This window comes from Diceros bicornis, chromosome 35 (assembly GCF_020826845.1).
Source record: "Diceros bicornis minor isolate mBicDic1 chromosome 35, mDicBic1.mat.cur, whole genome shotgun sequence".
Classification (NCBI taxonomy): domain Eukaryota; kingdom Metazoa; phylum Chordata; class Mammalia; order Perissodactyla; family Rhinocerotidae; genus Diceros; species Diceros bicornis.
In genome coordinates this window covers 2,823,019-2,846,147 of record NC_080774.1, presented here as the reverse complement: position 1 = coordinate 2,846,147, position 23,129 = coordinate 2,823,019, and the positions used below count along the sequence as shown (strand labels likewise).

The 23,129-nt window shown below is 44.9% G+C and overlaps 1 protein-coding gene across 1 annotated transcript in view; it reads right to left on the bottom strand.

Annotated features, from left to right (window-relative positions):
- The window catches only part of TMEM132D (transmembrane protein 132D), a 604,918-nt gene extending 583,962 nt beyond the window's left edge, over positions 1 to 20,956 (bottom strand). Inside the window, exon 1 of the mRNA XM_058531233.1 lies at positions 20,245 to 20,956. Within this exon, the coding sequence (XP_058387216.1) occupies positions 20,245 to 20,323 (79 nt within the window). The 5' untranslated portion in view covers positions 20,324 to 20,956. The remainder of the gene's footprint in view (positions 1 to 20,244) is intronic.
- Positions 20,957 to 23,129: the final 2,173 nt, after the last annotated feature.

The following is a 23,129-nucleotide window of genomic DNA, read 5'->3' as shown; positions in this document are numbered from 1 at the left end:
TAACATGCAACTAGGAAGATGGCAGCCAGCTCTGGCGGTCTAGTGGTTAAAATCCAGTGCTCTCACTGTTGCGGACTGGGTTTGTGTCCCGGTCAGGGAACCACACCACCTGTCAGTTGGTTGTCACACTGTGGCGGCTGCACGTTGCTGTGATGCTGAAAGCTCTGCCACTGGGATTTCAAATACCAGCAGGGTCACCCACCATGGACAGGTGTCAGCAGAGCTTCTAGACTAAGACAGACTAGGAAGAAGGACCTGGTCACCCACTTCTGAAAAACTTCCAAAAAAATTGGCCCTGTGAATAGCAGCAGAGCATCGTCTGATACAGAGCCAGAAGGTGAGAGGATGGCGCAAAAAAACCCGGCAGGGTTCCGCTCTGCTGTCCACAGGGGCGCTAGGAGTCAGGGCACTCACAACAACAAAGGAAGATAGTAGATTTTTGCCCAACCATAGCTAAAATTATATAATTTTATGACATGTAAATTGTCTAAACACACCAATTAAAAAACATAGATTATTGGAGTGGATATAAAGCAACACCCAATCATATGTTATGTACAAGAAACACACTGTAAATATAAACACATTAACTGGTTAAAAATAAAGCATGGGGAAAATATACCATGTAAATGTTAACAAAAATACTGTAGTGGCTCTAGTAATATGAGGAAAAAGTAGACTTCCAAATAAGCAATAACAGGACAGAAAAAAGAGATATTATATGTTTCTAAAGGAACGCGACAATCGTAAATGTGTATGCACCTAACAACAGAACTTCAAAATACATGAAGCAAAAACTCACAGAACTAAAAGGAGAAAGAGAAAATCCCATAATTACAGTTGGAGAGGTCAACATTGCTCTCTCAGTAACAGAAAGAACAACTAAACAAAATCAGTAAGGAAATGGAATACCTGGGCAACACTATAGCTACGGAACCTAACTGACATCTACAGTGACTCTGCCCAACAAGAGCAAATACTTTTTGTCAAGAACACAGGGAGGATTTAGCAAGATAGACCATAGCCTGGAGCACAAAAAATACCCAAAAGATAAATGAATGAACATCCTACAAAGTATGCTCTCTGACCAAAATGGTATTAAACTAGAAATCAATAACAGAAAAGTATCTGGAAAGTCCTCAAATATTCCAAGGTAAACAACAAACATCTAAATAGCATGAGGGTCCAAAAGGAAGTCTCAAGGGAAATTAGGAAAAACAATTGTAAACGCATGAAAATGAAGGTATAACATAAAAGTTAGAGACAGAGCTAAAACAGTGCCTAGAAGAAAGTTTATACCATCAGATGCTTGTATTAGAAAAGAAGAAATGTCTCAAAAAATGGTCTAAGCTTCCATGTGAAGAGACTAGACAAAGAGGAGATAATTAAACCCAAAACCACAGAAGGAAAAATAAAGATTAGAGCAGAAATCAATAAAAAAGAAAAATATATGAAAACTGAAAGCTGGTTCTTTGAAAAGACAGATCTTATTCATAAACCCGCAAGCCAGCGTGAGCAAGAAAACAGAGAGAAAAGAGACGTGCCACTAACTGCAGGAATGAAACAGGTGTCATCACTACAGATCTCACAGGCATGAAAAGGCTGGTAAAGCAATATTGTGAACATTAGTTCCATAAATTTGACAATTTAGATAAAATAGACCAATTCATCAAAAAACACAAACTATCAAAACTCACTCAATATAAAATAGATCATTTGAATAGTCCTAAGACTGTTAAATTGAATTTGCAATTTAAAAGCTTCTGAAAAAACTTTCCAGACACAGATGGCTTCATCAGACTATTTAAACCAAACATTTAAAGTACCAGCATTGAATTTATACAGTTTCTTCCAGAAAACAGAACAGGAGGGAACACTCCATAGCTCATTTTATGAAGCTAGTCTTCCCTATACCAAAACTAGACAAAGACAGTACATAAAACAAAACTACAGAAAATAGTTTAGACACAAAAACCCTCAACAAAATATTAGCAAATCAAATACAGCAATATATAAAAAGAATTATACCACGACTGAGTTGGGTTTGTACAAGGCATACATGGTGATTCAATATTTGAAAATCAATGTAATCCACAATATTAACAGAATAACTAAGAAAAATTACATGACTGTGGTAATTGATGCAACTAAAGGATTGAATACAGTTCAACATCGTTTATGATAAAACCTCTCAACAAATTAGGAGGAGAGCAGAACTTCCTCATCTACAAGAAACCTATAACATCATAGTCAATGGTCTAAGACTGAACGTCTTCCCCCTAAGGCTGGGAACAGGCAAGGATGTGAGCTCTCACCACTCGTACTCAGCATCATCCTGGGGGTTCTAGCCAGTGCAAAGGGAGCAGGGAAAAGGCATATAGACTGAAAAGTAGGTAGACAGTAAAACCATATTCACAAATGACATGATTGTCCATGAGAAACAGCCCCAAGAGTCTACCAAAAAAAAAAAAAAATAGCTACTAAAACAAATGAGTGAGTTTAGGATACAAGGTTGATATACAAAAATCAATTGTATTTCTATATAATTGCAATATAGGTCGTAAATTCAAATTTTAAAAAGAATATTATTCACAATAGCACCAAATAAACCTGGGACACTTTGGTATAAATCTAAAACTTATGTGCAGCATCTGCATGCCGAAAACAATAAAACAGCGACGACAAAAATCAAAGAAAGCCTCAACAAACCGTCAGCTGTACCACGTTCATAGATTAGAGAGCTCATTATTATCAGGATGGCAGTTCCCATGACTATGAAGGTGTATTTTCTGCAAATTCAATGTAATCCCAATCAAAACCCCAGCAGGATCTTTTTTTTAGAAATCGACAAGCCACTTCCAAAATTTATATTGCAAATCAAAAAAACTAGAAGAGCAAAAACACTTTTGAAAAAGAACAAGGTTAGAGGATTTGCATTACCTTATTTCGAGATTTATTATAAAGAACAGTAATCAAGACAGAGTGGTATTGGTGAAAGGATAGACACATAAATCAGAGGAACAGAATAGAGAGTGTATCTACTTTATATAGTCAAAAATATAAAGCCAATTTAAGAGAGAAATAACCTTCTTTAACAATAAATTATAGAACAACTGGACATTCATATGCAAAAAACTGAAACTTGACCCATACATTGCACCATACACAAAAATTAACCCAAAATGGATCATAGACCTTAATGTAAAACCTAAAACTATTAAACTTCTAGAAGAACACATAAGAGAAGAGCATTGTGACCTTTCATTTGGCAGAGATTTTTCAGATATGGCAACAAAAGCAATTCCATAAAAGAAAAAAAAAGGTAAACTGGACTTGATTAAAATAAAGCAGTCTGCTCTGCCAAAGGTCTGTTTTAGGAAAGAAATGTCATGCTATAGATGGAGAAAAATATTTTCAAATCACATCTATGATAAAAGTCTTGTATACAAGATATACAAACAATTCTCAAAACTGAATAAGACAATGCAAATTAGTTGTCTATTTTAAAACAGCAAGGCATTCGAACAGACACTTTACCAAAGCAGATATACAGATGGCAAATAAGCGATAGCTGCTCAACATCATTAGTAATTAGGGAAATGCAAATTAAAACCACCATGAGATACCATTACACATGCAATAGAATGGCTAAAATAAAATTACAATGTGACAACATCAAGTGTTGGCAAGGATGGGGAACAGCTGGAATATTATACATTGCTGGTTCAAATGCCAAATGGTTCAACCATTTTGCAAAACAGTTTGGCAGTTTCTTATAACGTTAAACATGCACTTACCACATGAGCCAGCAATCTTATCCCCAGGTATTTACCCACAAAAATATTAAAACACACATTCACACCAAAACTTGTACACAAATGCTTATAGTGGCTCTATTCGTAATAGCCAAAACTAGCAGCAATTCTGGTGTTTTTCATCTGGTGAATGGATAAACAAATTCTGGTACAACCATAGCATGGCATACTACTCTGTAATAAAAAGAAATGAGCTCTTGCCATATCCAACAACCTAGAAGAATATCAAATGCATTATACTAAGTGAAAGAAGCCTAACTCGAAAGGCTACATAGAGTATGATACCATTTATATAACATTCTGGAAAAGACACAACTACAGGAACAGGAAATAGATCAGTGTTTGCCAGGGGATGAGGGTAGAGGGAGGGACCAGCTATGAAGGAATATGAGAAAACTTTTGCGAGTGACAGAAACGTTCCATATCCTGATTGTGGCAATGGTTACAAGACTATATGCATCTGCCAAAATTCATAGAACTGCACAATAAAAAGGTGAATTGGACTCCACACAAATTTATCTCAATCTCACACCCATCCCCCCAAAATACCTTCTCATGTGATGCTAATGTGCAACCAGGGTTCAGAATCACGGCTTTAACTCTTCTCCACAGACAGCTGCCTTCCTTTGACCACTCTGCTTCATGGTTCTCAGCCCTGATTTCACAGCAGAATCACTTGGGGGAGCTTTCAAACTACCGCCTGGGTCTGACCCCCGGATATTCTGATTTTCTTGGTCTACAGTGTGGCTTGGGCAATGTAATGTTGAAAAGCTTGACAGGTGACTCTTATGTGTAACCTAGGCTGAGAACTTCTATTCTAAAGACAACGGTCTTCTGGGCCGGCCCCGTGGCTTAGCGGTTAAGTGCGCGCTCTGCTGCTGGCGGCCTGGGTTCGGATCCTGGGCACGCACTGACGCACTGCTTCTCCGGCCATGCTGAGGCCACGTCCCACGTTACAGCAATTAGAAGGATGTGCAACTATGACATACAACTATCTACTGGGGCTTTGGGGGGAAAAAAAGGAGGAGGACTAGCAATTAGATGTTAGCTCAGAGCCAGTCTTCCTCAGCAAAAAGAGGAGGATTAGCATGGATGTTAGGTCAGGGCTGATCTTCCTCACAAAAAAAATAAATAAATAAAGACAATGGTCTTCTAAGAGTATTGCTCCTATAACTTCTAAGAGGAAACTATGTATCCACTTGCACATTTAAACATTGATATCTAATATTTGTCATCAGAGTTTCAATAGTTGCTAAGGATAAAGTTTCTAGTGTATTGTAAATCTTGTCATTCTTTTAAATGCATCCATTGGAATATAAATAACAGAATGACTTGACACCCACAACAACCATTTATAAAATCCATGAAAAACTCTTAATAATCAGAAATGTTACATTGTTCCTTTTTCTCCTGAACTCCTATTTCCATCCCACTTCCCTCACAGAATTTTATCCTAATGCAATATAGTTGTAATCTTGAAAATAATGTATCCATCACCTTATTACACCTTCCTCCAACAACAATATATGTGTGTGTGTATTGAACTTAAATTTTTTTCATTTCCTCTCACTGTGAGATTCTCAGTATTAAAAATTTCTTCAAGTTGGCATTATTACAATTATGACTGCTGCACAAAGCAACATAAAATACTACACATTTTAATAAATAATTTTTTCAAGTCAAAAGTAATTCTCTTCTTGTAAATGTACCTCTTTGTGAGCTATGTGGTGGCAGAGTTATGATGCCTTGACTAAAGGAATTGTCTAATTGTACTTTTGGGGACTGGAGAGGTTTTAACACCTGGCGAAATGAATCATAATAAGGCCCTAGATGGATGAGAGGGACCTCTTTATCATAAAACCAAAGAAGCTGTGTAAGTGTGTGCGTGTGTGTGATACAGAGAGAGAAAGAAGATGAAGGGGGTAATTGTACATTAATCTAGAGAGATCAAGTTTAAGAGCGAATACATACAGAAGTTGAGGATTTGTAAACTTATTCCCCTTAAAACATCTTCATTCACACACCCCTGGGAAGGTCTTGGCGTTACTCCTCCATCCATACATCCTGGTTTCAAGGGCACTGCTCCAAATAAATAAATAACATAAACACAAAGCATTAAACAAAATCACGCAGTCCCTTGAAATGAAAGGTAAATATTACACAAAAGGAATTGCAAATTCATGCAGGTCCCAGGGATATCACACAAATGAGTGAGGCTCTTCAGATTCAGGAGATGAGGGTCCTCTTATCTATATTCCATTTCCCTACTCTTGATAGAGACCCGAGTACAGAGAACTAGTTCCTCCTGCAAGAGACACAGCAGTTCACGCCCAGGGATTAGGGTAACCAGAAAAAAGAAGTGTTGGGCTGAGAGTGCACCCTGTGCGGACCTCAGGCCCATCTGGTGATGGCGGCAGCTGCTCAGCTCGAGCCACTGTTGACATGCGGAAATATCAGCGCTGCTCATCATTGAAGAGAAAATCATGAAAATCCCCCGATCTCAAAATGCAGACAAGACATTTGTTGTAGAAGCCACATAATGCATATCTGCAGGCCACAGTCTACCACCTGCCATGACCTGTCAATCTAAAACCACACCTCGGACATCAAAGTACTTCAGGAAACCGGTGTCCACAAGCATCTTTCTCCTCTCTCCGTTGAAGGCGTCTCGCCATATCGCTTTATCTGTTTTACAACCTCTAGGTTCACGAGGCCTGCTTTTACATTTAAATTGTAATAGATAGTAATAACGCCCTTTTCTTACCAAAAATCTCTTTACCACATCCAACACAATTCCGGGAAAATTACTTTAGGGTAGTAAAAATGTGACGCTTGGCCCAAATGCACACACTACAAGCTTTTGTCTTTTCCAAAGGTTAAACAGTCGGCTATCTATAATACCGGAATATCTTGGAAATTGTTTTTCGGCACTGTTTTAAGGTTACATTTCTCTGAAGGATAGGCAAAACCCAAGTCCCTAACGTGTACTCCCTAATTAGAGAAATCAAGCAGAACACTCACTTTACTGGGACCAGATACACGGAGCTCAGAGGGATAAGGGGGACGCACTGGTACGCTGCCCTAACATGGCGGTACATCAAAATCACTGTTTCCCTTCCTATTGTTAACACTGTTCCCCTGAAAAGGGAAATCATCTTATTTGAGCTGTTTCTCTCCCTTTCAAGGGAATTCTCAGTACTTCCACTGATCTCACATTTCAAAATACTGAATGCGTGTAAAACAAGCAAATGTGTGTTTTGATGCTGCTTTTAACAGCACATAATGCAAATATTTATTCACAACAGTAATTTCCATTGTGCATAGTTTTTACATCTAATTAAGGGCTCTGAAAAATTACAATCATTGAAAACAAAAGCGTACATTACATTTAAACAAACATTCAAAGGAGAGAGTAACTTCTCCGAGAGGGTACAATTCTGTACTGAGAGTTGTCACCTGGGCAAGAATAGAAAATTCCCTTTAAGGTTAAATATTAGAAGAACATGGGAATATTTTCCTGCTAGGTTTAAAATTACGACCATGCTAAGAGTGGAATACTGTTTTTTTTTAGCCCTCCAGCACCCATCATCCTCTTTTTGATAACAATATTCCAAATTATTTTGCATAACCCCCCTCCCATTTTCATATCATGTGATTTGGGTGGGTTCCCACTCCAGGCTCCAAAGGCAGAGTTTATCGCCTAAGCCTGAGCCAACCAGCCTGTGCCTATCCCATCCTCGTGGGCACAGTGATTGATCCAGGGAAGCTCATGGAACAACGTGGCCTACACTGGCAGGTACAGAACTTTGATGGAACTGTTAAGAGAAATGCTCTTGGTTTTACTGAATGTAGGGTAAAAAGACGTAATTCTGAGCGGGAGACCATCTTGCCTAAACAAGGGACAGTGTGCCTAAGAACAGAACCAACACAGTTGAAGAGGAGCAAAGAGAGTCTAAGTCCTTTTGACATCATGCGAGCACCTCGATCAAGCCTTGCCTGACGCCAGTGTTTCCCCAGAATTCCAGTTGAACCAATATGTTTCCTTTTACCTTTTGGCAGAGACTGTTAGTGTTTACAAAATATACATGTGCTCCTCTACATTTCCCAGTCCTCCCTAAGGTTAGATGGAGGCCATGTTCTAAGTGCTGGTCAATGGGATGTGGGCAGAAGAAACGAAGCCTTTTCCAAATCTGGACTTTGAATGCATCTCACACGATCCCCTGGCCTTCTCTTCCCCTACTGTGATGACCTCGGAGGTCACACATCCCAAATCGCATAGCCACAAGGTCGAGTGTGTTCAACTAGACTCTAAGTGAAGAAGAAATCAACCTTTCTCAAATTAAGCCACTGAGACATAGACATTGACTTATTATTACATCACAGCTAGCCTACCCTCACTAATGTATCCCTTAGGCAATTTGAGATTTTTGTTTTGTACCTGCAACTAAAATATGCCTAATTATTCATCACTAGAAAGTGTTTCCTTAAATAAATAAAACTCAGGTAGAACTCTTCCATTCAACCCACGGCTTCTTGGGGATTCTCTTACACTTTGCTTCATATTCCAAAGAAGGATGCTCACAGCTGAAGGCTTGCTTTCATCTCTTCCTTTACAGCATCTGTTAAATGCTGACTGAGGACAGTAATCCAGAGGCTTTGGGATGATAAAACAGAACCGTTCCTCCTCCTGAGGCCTCCAGTTCAAAGAAACGCAAAGAATACTTTCAAATCCTAGAAGAGGGGGGGACTGCCTATAAAAATCAAAGTCAAATCAGCCATTCATGGAGCACTCACTTCCCAACATCACGACAAAGAATGTGAGAAACACACAGTAAGGGTCCCTGCTTCCTCCCTACAGTCCTCTGGGAAGAGAAAATAACATCAACATCGATAGTGTCGAAAATCAATTTTAACAAGATAAGAATTACTGTAGATACTGAAGACGGGCACATTTAACCAATTCTGGTTCCTTTCGGGTGTGTCTTCTTGAACAGCAGAGGTTAGAGTCCTATTAAGCAGACTGGCAGGAATGTCTTGATGCCAGGGTTCCAGATCTGCCTTAGCTACTGTTGAGCAGAGGCATCCAGTGAAACTCGGAGTGAGGCCATGAGTGATGCGAGGCAGCAGCTACGCGTGAGATGAGTCCTTCTTGCAAAGAGAGTGTAGAAGAGTGTTTGGTTTGGGGCAGCCCGGCAGGAAGTTGTTGCATCCAGACCTTCGTACCAAAGACACTGACAGAAAGGCAATGGTGCTGGTGGACCTGGACCGGAACAGGAGCACGCTGCGGCCGCGGTTTCTGTGGGCTGCTGTTCCTCCTCCAGAGCCTGGGTCCCTGGAGCACACAGCAGATCTACACACCACCTCAGAGGACCCAGTAGAGCCTCCTCTGCCAGAGCAGATCCTGTTGTCAGCAACTAAGAACCTTGGCCAACACGGAACAGCACCGTTCGTGGAAAAGAGATTCTAAAGGGTTCTTATGGGGAAATCAAGGACATCGGTCCTTCCTCTCTTCCTCCACGTAAGCAAAGAATTTCTCCATACCTGCATCACATTGCTTACCAGAGACCATGAGAACTGCTCACAGCTCAGCCTACCCCCTAGCTGGAACCCTTTGAGGGCACAGTCGACTTTCTATTCATTTCTGTGTCCTCAGAGGCTGTCTCACGGTGTTTATAACTTTCCATCAGATAATAGAAAATAGAGAGATCGGTCTCTGCCCCAGATTCCTGGCACAGAGCTCCTCAAACCCTTAGGAATAAGAGAACTAGGAGCATGTTCTGTTCTGATGAGGGGGCTCTGGGTGGGCTCCTGGATGCGGGCTGGTCACCCATGATTAGAAGCTTGACATTTTCAGCCCCCCGTTCTCCAGGGAGGGGAGAGGGGCTGGAAATGGAGTTAATGATCGATCATGCCTACGTGATGAAGCCTCCATAAAATCCCAATAGTACGGGGCTCAGAGAGATTCCATGTTGGTGAACGTGTGGAGGTCCTAGGAGGGTGGTACATCCACACAGGGCACGGAAGCTCCATGTCCACTCCCACAGACCTGGCCCTGCGCATCTCCTCCATCTGGATGTTCGTCTGATTCTTTTATTATATCCTTTAATAAACTAGTAAATGTAAGTAAGTGTTTCCCTGAGTTCTGTGAGCCACTGTAGCAAACTAATCGAACGCAAGGAGGGGATCGTTGGAACCTCCCATCTGTAGCCAGTTGGTCAGAAGCACAGGTGACAACCTGGACTTGTGACTGGTGTCTGAAGTAGGGGCAGTCTGTGGGACTGAGTCCTTCACCTGTGGGATCTGACACTATCTCCGGTAGAGAGTGTGAGAACTGAGTTGAATTGCAGCACACCTAGCTGGTGTGGGAGATGCGCTTGTTGTTGTGGGGAAACCCACACATCTGGTGACCAGAAGTGTCAGAAGTGTGTTGTGTGAGAGTAAAGGACACTCATAGGGAAGAGACTCACAGGCAGGAAGAGCTGGGGTTTTCCCCACACAGAAAGTGGAAGACTAAATAGTTTCCTTTATACCTGCCCTCAAAAAATAATTGTTAGATAAACAGACAAAAGCCCGTGATGCCCGGTACTGGCGACATTCCCTGGTGCAGACTAAGTATTAGAACTGGGTGGATCTCAGGACTGAATTGGAACACTTTATGCTGTATTTAGACAGTGGGGCCTCTCAAATTCCATCAAAGTCACAGAATCAAGGAATTTCAAATTAAAATACCTACCTGTTGTTTTGACTCTGTTCCATCACGGTGATTCCCAAACAGCACGTCCTAGAGAGGCCTTCATCTTCCCAGCTATCTTTCTCTCACAACCTTGAAGCCACAGTCTCTCCACCTCCACGACACTTGTTGACCGAGGTCCTCTGGCTGTGGCCCTCTTCACAAAGCATGTCCTGGGAGTCCCTGCTGTCAGCAATCCTGGATCTTCCTTGCTGGCCACACACTTTGTCACCTCACCCACTCCAACCCCTCAGCCTCCAAGAGGCAAAGCATCTCAAGGCACTGGACTTCACCCTGAGGAAGGCAGAGCTGGGGCATTCGGAGCCTCGAAGAGCAGTAACCGTCTCCATGACACGCCCTGAACAGTTTTCAGGGACACCAAAGCATAGGAGACGCCGTGGGGTGCAGCAGACACGGACACTTGCCGTCGCTAAGAGCATCAGGGTTCAAGGAAGCAGATGCTTTCATACATCGCTATCACCTGTGCAAAAACATACAACCCTTCTGGAAAAGAACTTGGCAGCTAAAGTTCTACCCATGTTCTTTGGCCCAGTAATTAAATGACTATGAATCTATCTAAGAAAGTAACTCAAAGCAAAAATTATGCACAAAAATAATTTCCCTATAATAGTGGAAAACTATAAATTGTGTCATTGGTCATGGCCCAGCAAGACCTGAAATGTTAACTGATGATACAGACATTAAAAATATATTCGTGATACATTTTTGAAGCAGGAGGAAATGCTTACATAAACATACGAACTCAAAAAAGTCAAATGCGAATTATGTGTACCATATACAGAGTGAACACAACTGTTTTAATAATTCATAGGAAAAAACCTAGAATGAAATACATCCAAACGTGAAGCAGTCACCTTTGGGCAGTGCCGTTATTTTTACCTCTCCCTCGTTTCAAAATTAATTTGAAGTTGCTTACAAAAAAATGAATGCAATTGGAGAGTAAGTAGAGAAGGATGCAGACAAGAAGAAAGAACAAGCATGTGAAAAACAAATAAAGGATGAAGCTGATTCACAAGATGTCTTTCTTAATTTCCTACACTTAACAGCACATTTGGCTCAGAGAGACCTAAGAGCTACAGAGAGACAGACACGGAGAAATTCACTTACGAAATTCACGGTGTTCACAGGACAACACGTAAACGACTTCCCAGGATAAACACAGCTTTTTTTTTGCTGGTACTAAGGCCTAAGAAATATTTCTTAGAAAAGGAACTTAGGAGAGGGACTGTTTTTTAATAGATAAAGCCCTTAAAATATCCCTGCACTCCGTCGCCGGTATTAAGCTTATCTGGTAGGAACCCGAGTCTTTTCACACACCGGCTCTCCAGCTCCTCGCTGCTGGACCTCTCAGCTGGCGCTTCCGGCCCTAAGTGCAGCGGAGGGCTCGTCTTCCACTCATCTCATATGTCAGAATGTTCTAACCCCAGGAGACCTCTGGATCGCAACTCTGCCACACAGCGTCACCACCATTCTTCTGCGCATCTGCTCCTCTGAAGTGCGCACGAGCACCCCATCTGTTTTCACTGCCAGTCTCTGAGACAGACGTTCACCTGGGGAGGGCTGGGACGGAGTCCTGGGATGAGATCCTGCAGCCTGTGCTCGAGGTTGACACGGTGCCATCTGCCGCCACCGAGCACCCATGATCCGCGGAGCACAGTGCGTCTCTCCATTGTGTTGACAAGAGCGCTGGAGTGAATGCGAATCTCAGTCCCCAACTCCAGTGACCAAGAAATGCACATTCCTTCACTTTATGTAATGGAACTTCATTTCTATTTGGATTCCCCATTTTACCCCGTAGCCAAACAAAGGCTTTGTCAACACTGCCCCCCCCACCCCGCCCCGGTAATTCCAGGGATCATGTCTAAGTTCTGAAAGGTTCAAAGTGGCCACAACGACCAGAAGGGTTCATTTCAACTACAGGCTTTGTCATTTGTCCAAACCGAGTCTGGTCTCCTGTGGTCAGTCCACGCAGATCATGGCTCCGCCTCCACGGACTTGACCTCAAGGCCTCCTCAGGTCGACTGTGCTCCCTTGGCCAGTCTGCACCCCTCCTGGCTCATCAGGAAAACTTTCTGCCACTCCCAGCACCTGCTCACCACAGACAAACATTTCTTATGCTTCTTCCCCGGGCGATTTGGGGCAGCTTCTCTTCATCTCTGAATCTCCAAACATACTTGGGGAATTTATCGCATATCCCTCTAATTCACCATTTGAAATGAGATGACACAGAGCATCTCAACAGGACCCTGGCATCTAGGCCAACCTCTAAGTCCTCCTCCCCTCCCACCCCAGTAAAAAATATTTACTGAGTTGAGGAAGGAGAGAGGCCAAGAAAACATTCCTGTGAATATATGTTCTCCAAATCTTTTGTCTTTCTCTGGACATTGGCTCTTGAAATCAAAAGTCAGGAAACGGGCTTTTCTGCCTCTGCTGTAGCGAGAGGCAGTGGCTGTCCTGTTTTATCTGCCCAGAGAGAGGACACTTACCGGGTGACCGGGAACACGGTCAAGTGGGAGGAATGCTGACAAGGACGGTATCAGCATCAGTTTTGACACCAAAATATTTTACTGCAACAATACCCCAAGAGATTGTCAAATACTTCTGAACCTCAGCGGGCGATGTTACAACTTGAGCATCCTCCACCCTCCAATGTAGCTTTCCTGTCCAAAAACATGAGCAGAAGCAACAACAACAAACATAGTGAAATCTGACTTCCATCTTCTTTACTTAGTCAATCTGCCCAGTGATTCTCCCATAAACATAAGAACTTATTGTTTTTCACATGAGCAAAATAACTTAATGTCACTAAAAGCTAAAAACTCTTTGCGACTGCCTGTCTTTTCAAATGTTTGTCTGAATCTCCTTTCACTTACACACTTGCCGTGAGAGAGAGAGAGAGAGATGGATGTTTGTACCCTCTTTCAACTCCTGCAAATATATTCTTTACCTTGCTTACTGATGTCTTATCTGTTATGACAATATGTACCTGAATCTCTTTCCGAATGTGCTGCAACTCCGTGGCCCTTGTCCCCTGTAGATTCTTACACAATTTCTGGAAGCAAGGATAGTCTTGGGTGATACCTCTGTTGAAAAGGAACCCTTGAAACTGATATTTAAGAACAGAAGTGAAGACGACCCTGGCTTTGGGCATCGTGGTGCTCCCTTTATTTCTTCCTACAAGCAGATGTTTTGAGATAAATGACAAAAGGGATGTGAAAACATTTTGAGTCTTTGGTCTCATTTCATGACAAAGCCACGATGCTTTTCTGTGATGGCCACCTCCTTTTGCCCCCACGATATTCTTTCCATATTTCATTCAAGCTTGTCGCCTGGCATCAAAAGTCAAACTCACCAATCCAAATGCACACAGAGCCCAACATTCTCCTTTGGAAAACAGGAATAACATCTATCTGTCTTCATTCTACGTGCTTCTTCCTCATTCTTCACAGTGACACTAAAGAGCCACCCATGCTTTTAGTCCTGGAAGAATCGAGGACATGTCCGTCCACCCCTCCCCAGGACCCTCTGTGTTAGTTACGTGGATGGATCATCGGATCCCTGAGTCACAGACCCCTGAGCACAACTGCAAATTCTTCAGCACCTGGGCCTCAGACACAAGCACATACATTCCACACCATCAGTTCACCACTTCAACTTCTATGACAGTCCTGCAATTAAAATCTATATTTTAGTCCCTTTCAAGTATCATTTCTGATCGCTGCTGGAAAAATTAAGGCAGAGAAAATTAAAGAACATTCATTTATTCATTCATACCATAAATACTGAGTGCCAACCATATACTAGGCTCTGAGCTAAAACTCAGACGGACTCAACCTTCAGCAAGTCTGGCCCCATGTGTAATTTTTGCCCAACAAATGGCTTCGTATTTAGTTGTCACATACAATCACGAGCAGAATGTACGGTGCCTAATGGTGTGGGCTATGGCATCAGAATTCAGACTCTGCAACTCATTAGTTGGAAGATCCAGGACAAGCTACTTAACTTCTCTAAGCCTCAATTTCTGCATCTATAAAATGGGATTAATAAATCTCAAAATCTACTCCACTGGGTTTATCTGCAAATTCACAAAATCCTTTTCATCAATTACTCAGGGCAGTGCCTGACATGCAACAATTACTCAAAAAATTTGCTGTTGTTATTATTCACCAAAGTATTTCCTGCAGCACTTTGAATTACTGGGAAAAAAAAAACCATCTAACCATTTTACTGTTGGGAAAAGTTTCTTTTGGCAATATCCTACAGTCTGAAGCATATTTAAAAATTTGTTGAGCTCTTGCAATGTCCAAAGTACTATACTAAGCAATGGACATAAATCAAAGATAGATAGAAAAATGCACAGTTGTTGCCCCTAAAGAACTTAAAATTTAGGAGAGGAGACAGGAAATAGTTTTAGAATGTCACCCCTGTAGAAGGTTGAAAAATGGCCCCCCAAAAGATGTCCCTGTCCAAATCCCTAGAACCCGTAAATGCCACTTTATTTGGGGGAAAAAAGGGGAGGAGGTCTTTGCAGATGTGATTAAAGTAAGTGGGAGATGATCTGAATTATTCCAGGGGGCCGTAAATGCAACCACGTGGATCCTTCTAAGAGGGAGGCGATTTTATACACAGACACGCAGAAGAGAAGGCGACGTGATGACGGAGCAGAAGGACTGGAAGACACGAGCCTAGAAGACGGCAGCGATGCTGCCGCAAGACGAGGACCACAGGCAGCCTCCAAGGCCGGAAGAGGCAAGAGACGATTCTCCCCGGAGCCTCCTGCTGACACCTGGACTTCAGCCCAGCGATACGGTTCTGGACTTCTGGCCCCCAGAACTGCACGAGAATGAATTTCTGTTGTGTAGGCACCGAGTTTGTGGTAATTTGTGATGGCAGCCCTAGGAAATTGATACACTCTCTGAACAAAATCCATGCATGTCCTCCCTCTGCTCCTCAACATGGCCTATGAAAAGGCGACCACAGGAGTCAGCATCCAGGGGGACGATTCTGGGAGTGAGAGAGAGTGCTATTTCTAACCACACCAGGGCAACGCGGGTAAACTGAGGCTGATCCAAGTGAAGCAGGACATGCCAGGGTTACCTCCACACCTGCCTGACCACTGCCTGTCCCCAGCTCCATTCAGCCACTTCCAATCTCTCCCCTCACACAGGACCACAGTCTCCACTGCCCTCCCCACCCTGGCCACATTGGCCCTCTGTAGTCCTCAGTATTTGTCTGCACCCTCTGGCTTGTGTACTTCCCCTCCCCATTAACACCAACCCACCTGTCAGATGAAGAAAGTCCCCTCCGTGCCACATGCCAATATACCTGCATGCAGAGGTGCCTGCTCTGTCCTTCTAGAACTCACAGTTGAAAGTTGACGTTCCTTTGTATAATTAACATTTGTCCCTATCTGCTCCATAAACTGCCAGTTCTATGAGGGCAGTAACCACATCTGTCTGGGTTTTTCTCACTACTGTATTCCTGTGGCCAGCATGGTGTGGGACACACAGTTGGTGCTCACAAGGTGGTTACTGTTATAAAGTAGCAAAGGGAAAGGGATGAAGGAAACCAGAAGAGGAAAGGAAGAGGGGGTTGCTGAACATGCAACTGTGGACGTTTGAGTTTACAGCTTAAAACCATGGAGCTATAGTTTGTGGCACTTTACAATCTAGAAGAACCAACGGCAGGACACTTCCCTGGTCTAAGGACACTCTAGTACCTTCCCAACCCTGTGTCCTCGGAACACTCACAAATAGTTACTGCAGAGTCCCATGTTCATCACTGAAAGCATGTGGCCTTCCATACTAAATGAACAGATGGATGGATGGATGGATGGATGGATGGATGGACGGACGAATACATGGACGGATGAATACATGGACGGACGAATACATGGACGGATGGATACATGGACGGACGGATACATGGACGGACGGACACATGGATGGATGGATACATGGATGGATGGATACATGGATGGATGGATGGATGGATGGATGGATGGATGGATGGATACATGGACGGACGAATACATGGATGGATGGATACATGGATGGATGGATAGATGAAGAGATGGGTGGATGGACGGATGGATGGATACATGGACGGACGAATACATGGATGGATGGATGGATGGATGGATGGATGGATGGATGGATGGACTGATGGATAGACAGATTGATGGATACATGGATGGCTAGACAGATGAATGGATAAATGGATTGATGGATGGATAAATGAGTCAGAAATATAGGGTAGTATAAGCTTCTGCAATAAGGTATTTTTGAAGTTTTTGTTTTGTTTTCCATTTTTTCTTGGCCTTCAGAATGGGACTAAGTTAAACAGATCTCTATACTTGGAATTCTACTTTTCTATCCATATAAGTATTTTTTAATAAAATCATATTTATTATTTAAATCTTTAATTCAGAGAAAATGAAACTTAATTGTCTCCCCATTCCCTAGCCTTTTAACTTTGACAGTGTTTACATGTAAGCAACAAAGTCTCTCTGTCTCTGTCTCTGTCTCTCTCTGTCTCTCTCTCTCTCACACACACACACACACACACACGTCCTCTTGGATATTTCTTCCTCCCCTGAAAGCCTGGACAAGGTGTCACTGTCAATCAAAGCTCCTTCCAGTCCCAGGCTGAGGAACAACATTTCCTCAACAAGAGGTGATGCTCTGCCCCCCGGATTCTTCACTCCTGACCTAAGAGGGAAGCTATGAATGGAGAAGCACTCTGCAGGAAGATACTCTGAGAAAGCCCCTGCTCATCATGCTCGCTGCACTCAGCCAGACGCAGGCAGAGCACCTGGCCACCCAAGCCCCGAGACAGGGGCCACATCACTACAGCAGCTCCTCTCCCAGGATCCCAGGTCTCTGAGTGTTTGCTTCGCACGGTCATTTGCAAGAGAACACAACTCTGGAGGAGACAGTGAGGGTCCTGATCAGCAGCCTCAATGTGGCAACTGTCTGGATTTTGTGTTTATAAATTGCCTGTCTCTCTGCCCATCCCCAGTCCCCTCATTAATTTGTCTTCTCAGCACTTTCCATACTCCTTTCATACTCCACTCCCTTCCACGAAGTAAATAGCAAAGTATTAAAACACATCTGCACGCTGGACAATTGTGATCCACATCAAGTTCCCAGTGAAGACTAGACCCTAAACATAAGATACAAGCTCTCTGGCAACTTGATATGAGGCCATTCTCCAGAAAACGTCCCGTACGACAACACTGCTGGTAAAACTTTTTGTTTCATAGTATCGTTCCTAGGTCCCAAGGAATAAAAGTACAAGCAATGAAATTTTATTTTTATTTGTTTTTCAAAAGATCTGTATGGAGGTGGGTTTGCTCTGTGACCAATCACTTCTTGTTCATGAAATTTAAATATACATAAGGTTCAAAGACATGAGTCTGGCATCAAAACGTGTGTTTTTGTTCATTCAAGGATTCACATTCGGAAAGAACTAAGGCAATACAGTAGAAACAATAATAGACTGAAGCAGATATTTAATATTTGGTAATAATCTCCACTTTTCCCTCAGCCCCAAATTAGGCACTTTGGATTGTGTGCGTGTGTGCACGTATGTGTGTGTGTGTATGTACATGTTTGTTTCCAATTAAAATCCTTTTAAATACAGTCCATATTGGATTTCAACCTGGTTTGGAACTTTCAGGCACTCAGAGAATCTTAGAGGGAAAGTGATTTGAACACATTGGAAAGAGAACCGAATCATCCTTACGATTAGAAATCACGTCTGCACCATGAAATTTTATACAACTTGATGGTTTTAGGGGTGTTACACTGTTTCTTGTTCTTTGGCACATCGTGAATAATCCCTCAATTACCTACGGTGGGCTCAGGACTGTGCTGACTGCTGTATAAATCTTGACACATAATTGATTCACTTTTGAACAGTCTGGCTGAGCGGAGGTCTCTAAATTCAACACGCAAAATATGTCTTATGCTGGGCTTATAGTACCATTTCACAAGCTGATTTTTGGCCACTTAGAAAAGAGACCTCCACATAACCGAGTTCCTCATTTTAAGGACATTTTCAGTGTTTCCGCTTGAAAAAATTCAAAAGTACCACGGGAAACAGTTCTCTTCAATACGGCTCAGTCTAAAGAAATCGGTAACAGAACTATGCACATAATCGAGAAAACATGGTAGTTAGGTCATATTTACAAAACCGTTCTGTTCCTTTCTTAATAAAACCATGTTATTGCAGCATAAAAACAGAGAAGCCTATTCCTATTATAAAACCAAGTGACAACCAATGAAAAGCATGCCTTGTAGCGATCTGCAAGTTGGCCGGCTGTTGTTGCTGTGGATTTGGGTTTTTTTAACCTCATGTCTGCCCGGGTTGGATTCACTGAATTCATCAACCTCTCTTGAGTTTCTCACGCACCTCGTAAATCCCGGAGGCTCTGGTCCTCAGACTGTTCTAACTTGTAATTAGGGGATGTGAGCCCAGTACAATGGCACTTGAAAAGACATGGGGGGCGGGGCACAGGTTCCTCTTCCTCAATCATCCAGCACAAAACCCCAGCAAGTGAACTGTCTTATTCTATCACCAGATCCCAAGCCACGTAATCTCAGTGTAGAGCTCAAAGAACAGAAAATTCCTATAATTAAAAGGCTCTGTGCATGACTGTTGGCTTTGAAGTTTCAGAAAGAGATCTCATCTAGAAAATCTTCTCCAAAAAATCTTTTTACAGGGATTTTTAGACACACTGGAGGCTGCTAAGAATCTCCCCTGTCCTCCTGATACATTTCTACGCAGGAGTGAGGTGCTCGGGGAGAACCGCACACAAATAAAGAGCCCGGATCAACAACGGAAAAGAATTGCTGGTACTTTCTACCACCTCCTGTATGAATCAAATAATTTCTCTTCAAGGAATTAGTGTCCTGAGCTTCTAAACCTGCTGTTCCAACGACAGACAGGGATGCTGACAGAAAGGAAAGGAGGCAGATGGGGAATTCCTTCCTTTACTCACAGCTTCAAGGCAGGGCCCTGCTGTGGTAACTCAGGTGGCAAGTCAGGGTTTAAAGTCCGCCTTCAACCTGCGTAGACGCTGGCGAGGACAAGCAGCCACAGAGAGCAGGAGAGAACCCGGCAGGAAACCTCTAACAGGCTGTCTTATAGAAACTCGCGGCCACTTGTTCAGAGCGAAGCCCCATGCCCTACGTTTAACAGCCTCTGATGCACTCAATAGCCTCCCCATACAGAAGAGTGCTCTGGAATTATCTCCTCACGGGTCAGTGCCAGCAGGAAAAGTCCAGTCCAAATTCCAGGACCCTCCAGGTCATTTCAATCCCCCTCCCCTGACATCTGGCTCAGCCCTCCCAGTGCCCATCTCACTTCTCAAGGTTCTCCACGGCCCCCTCCCCTAACTGGAAGCGCTATCCGGTGGACAGGGCTATTTTCCCTCCTGTCCTTCTGCAGTCTCGCCTAGCGCCTCCCACCCCGGTCCTCCAGGGAGGCACCTGCTGCAAAGACGCCGCCGAGGACCTCCGCTGCCGCACGCGCGCGCGTGCACAAGCACACACACACGCACTGCACACACCCACGCCCTCCCTCCCAGCCACCCCCATCCACGCACACACTCCCACACATTCAGTCACAGCAAAGTTAGTCCAGGGGCCAGAGGTGACGGCGGCGTCCCCTCACCTTTGGAGAACAGGGCGGCCAGGCTGATCAGCACGGGGGACCAATGGTGCCACAGCGTCCCCATCTCAGACGGGCACATCCTGGAGACCGGAGCGCAGATCCTCTGCTCCCCGGCGCAGTCTGGGCGAAGAAGACTCAGTCGCCAAGCCCCTGGCGGGCCGGAGCGGGGCTGGATGGCGAAGGAGCGCGCGGCTAGGGGCGCGAACAGCGATGGGGCCCTGCGCCCTCCTCCCGCCAGTCCATGGCCCGGCCGGGAGGTGACGGCCACGCGCCGCTCTGGAGTTGCTCCCCGGAGTCCAACGCGCGCGCAGGCAAACCCCACCTCCCTTTCACCCCCACCGGGATATTTTTATTTTAATCCACGCGGATTTGTTTCTTTCCTGTTGACCTGAGCGAGGACTGGCCCCCAGGTGGCCCAAAAAGGGCGCTTCCAGGAGCGCGCGGGCGCAGTGGGCTCCGGGCGGGCGGATCCGGGAGGGCTAGTGGGCGCAGGCGGCGGGGCGGCAGGGCTGCGGCGCCCGGGGCGCGGGCGGAGGCGGCGCGGAGGCCCCCCGCCGGGTGGCCCGGCGCACGGAGCGGTCCGGGGCGCCCGGGCGCACCGCCCCCATCCCGGCCGCGCCCCGGGGCTCGCGCGCGCCGGCGCCCGAAGTTTGGCGGGTGCAGCCGCTCCCCGCGCCGCCGCCCGGCCGGGCTGGGCTCGCAGGGCCCTAAGCGCGCCGAGTGCACGGCCGGCTGCGGAGCCGCGGGGCTGCCCCCGGCTCCAGGGGGAGGCGGGCCAGCTGCGCGCGGAGGAGGACCCGCGGGCTCGGGGACCCGGCCGCCCGCCGCAGCTGCCGCCTGCCCGCCCGCGCGGTGGCCCCGCTCCGCCGAGGCTGCATCCGGCACGGAGGCGAGCGCCACAGTGCCCGGCGCGGGTTTGGGGTTTTGCCGTAAAAATTTGTCTTTTTTTTAAAAAGCCCCACCCTTTCAGAGTGACAGCTGTGAGCCCCAATCCGCAGAGTAAACCCCACCTCCCCCTGGTCGGCCCCGTACCCACCCTCCCGGTCACCCCTCCTTGCCGGTGCGCCTGGGAGGGGGCCGCTGGGAGGCCGGTAAATACCGGGCCAGCTCGGAGGAGCCTGAGCGAGCTGTGCACTCTCCCAACAGGTGTCCAGACGGCCATTTGCCTTCCCTTTCTCTGCAAACCTCAAGCTAAGGGCAAGTCCTCCAGCCTGGGGTGGGGGCGAAGGGGGGGTTGTGAGGCTCTCCACCTGCCAGTGAACACAGAGACGGCTGTAGAGGGGTCCTTCACCCCGCATTGGGTACTGCCCCACTATCTGACTAGTAGGGCCTCTGACATGCCAGCCGAGGGCCATGCTGCCTCCTCCAGCCCCGAGCCTGGAATGACTTCCAAGCCAGAGATCCTGAAAGAATTCCCTCTCCACTCCCAGCTGGCCCACTGGGCACTGGGAATGGATCCGTTAAGGACCAGCGTCGCCTTGAGAAGACAAAAGACAAGGTTTTTCATGTACACCCTTTGAATCCCTAATGAAGACAACCCGAAACAAAGATCATCCTGTGATTTTAGCTCAAGGACTCCTCTGCTCCACGCGAGGCTTTGAATTACCCAGATCAAAACTCAGAGTGAGGGAAAGCATTCTGAATATTTAAAGAATATTGTAAACCAACAACAACCAAATCAAACGAGGTGAATTTACCTCGGTGGGTAAAAATAGGTCATTATCATCCTGCCAAGGGAGCAATAGCTGTTGTATTCTATATGCCCGTGGTTGCAAAAATGTACCACAGCTTTAGGAGTTTGTAACTTGCAGAGTTTCAAGGAAGATCAGGAAAGCGAGTGCTGTTCTACGGAACATCATCTTTCTGGGTTTCACTGTCTTTGAGATGTGCGCTCCTCCTTTGTTCTATATTTACTTTTCTAAATGTCTGCCTGTCTTTCTGTTTTTCTTTGTTGATTTCTTCAACTTCTGCCTTTTCTCTTTGTATCTTCTATAAAGTTCTGAAGAGTGAATGAGGCAAAGAACCTAAGAGATTACGCATTTCAGTGCTTCTGAAACTTGAGCAAGCATCAGCATCACTTGGGAAGCTATTAAAACCCAGAGGGCTGAGCCCACCCCCAGAGCCCCTGATTCATCAGGTCCTAACAAGTTCCAGGGGATGCTGACGCTGCTTGTCCTGGACTACTGCTCTTGTTCACATCACCTTCACCTCAGTGATGGGGAAACCGAGGTTCGTCCCTTGCATACCTTCACCTGGCCTCTTAGTGGCAGAGCCAACATCTGCACTGAATGCCAACTCCAGGTTGCCCGAGTCAGTTTTAATGTGAAACCAAGTCTACTTCTAAAACATTTCTCAAGTTTATTGACTAGGAATTAATGGTCCCTGTTCTTTATTTAAAAACAATCATTTCATATTTTCTAAATCAAATTAAGATTTTTTTTCCAGAATTGCAATCATCAGATGCCATTTTTTTTTGCGGGGGGGGGGGGGTCATTGAAAAGATTTTTTTTTTTTTTTTTGTGAGATCAGCCCTGTGCTAACATCTGCGAATCCTCCTCTTTTGTTTTTGCTGAGGAAGACTGGCCCTGGGCTAACATCTGTGCCCATCTTCCTCCACTTTATATGGGAGGCCGCCACAGCATGGCTTGCCAAGTGGTGCGTCAGTGCACGCCGGTATCCGAACCGGTGAACCCCAGGCCGCCGCAGCGGAGCGCACGCAGTTAACCGCTTGTGCCACCAGGCCGGCCCCTAAAAAGATTTTTTTATCTGCTTCCTTAGGATAAAAGGTGGCTGACAGGTTCCAGCTGCTGCCCAAACTGTTAAACTCTTTCCCCATTATGCATAGTTGGCTGGACAAAGCTTTTTCTACTCTTTGGTGTGGAAGT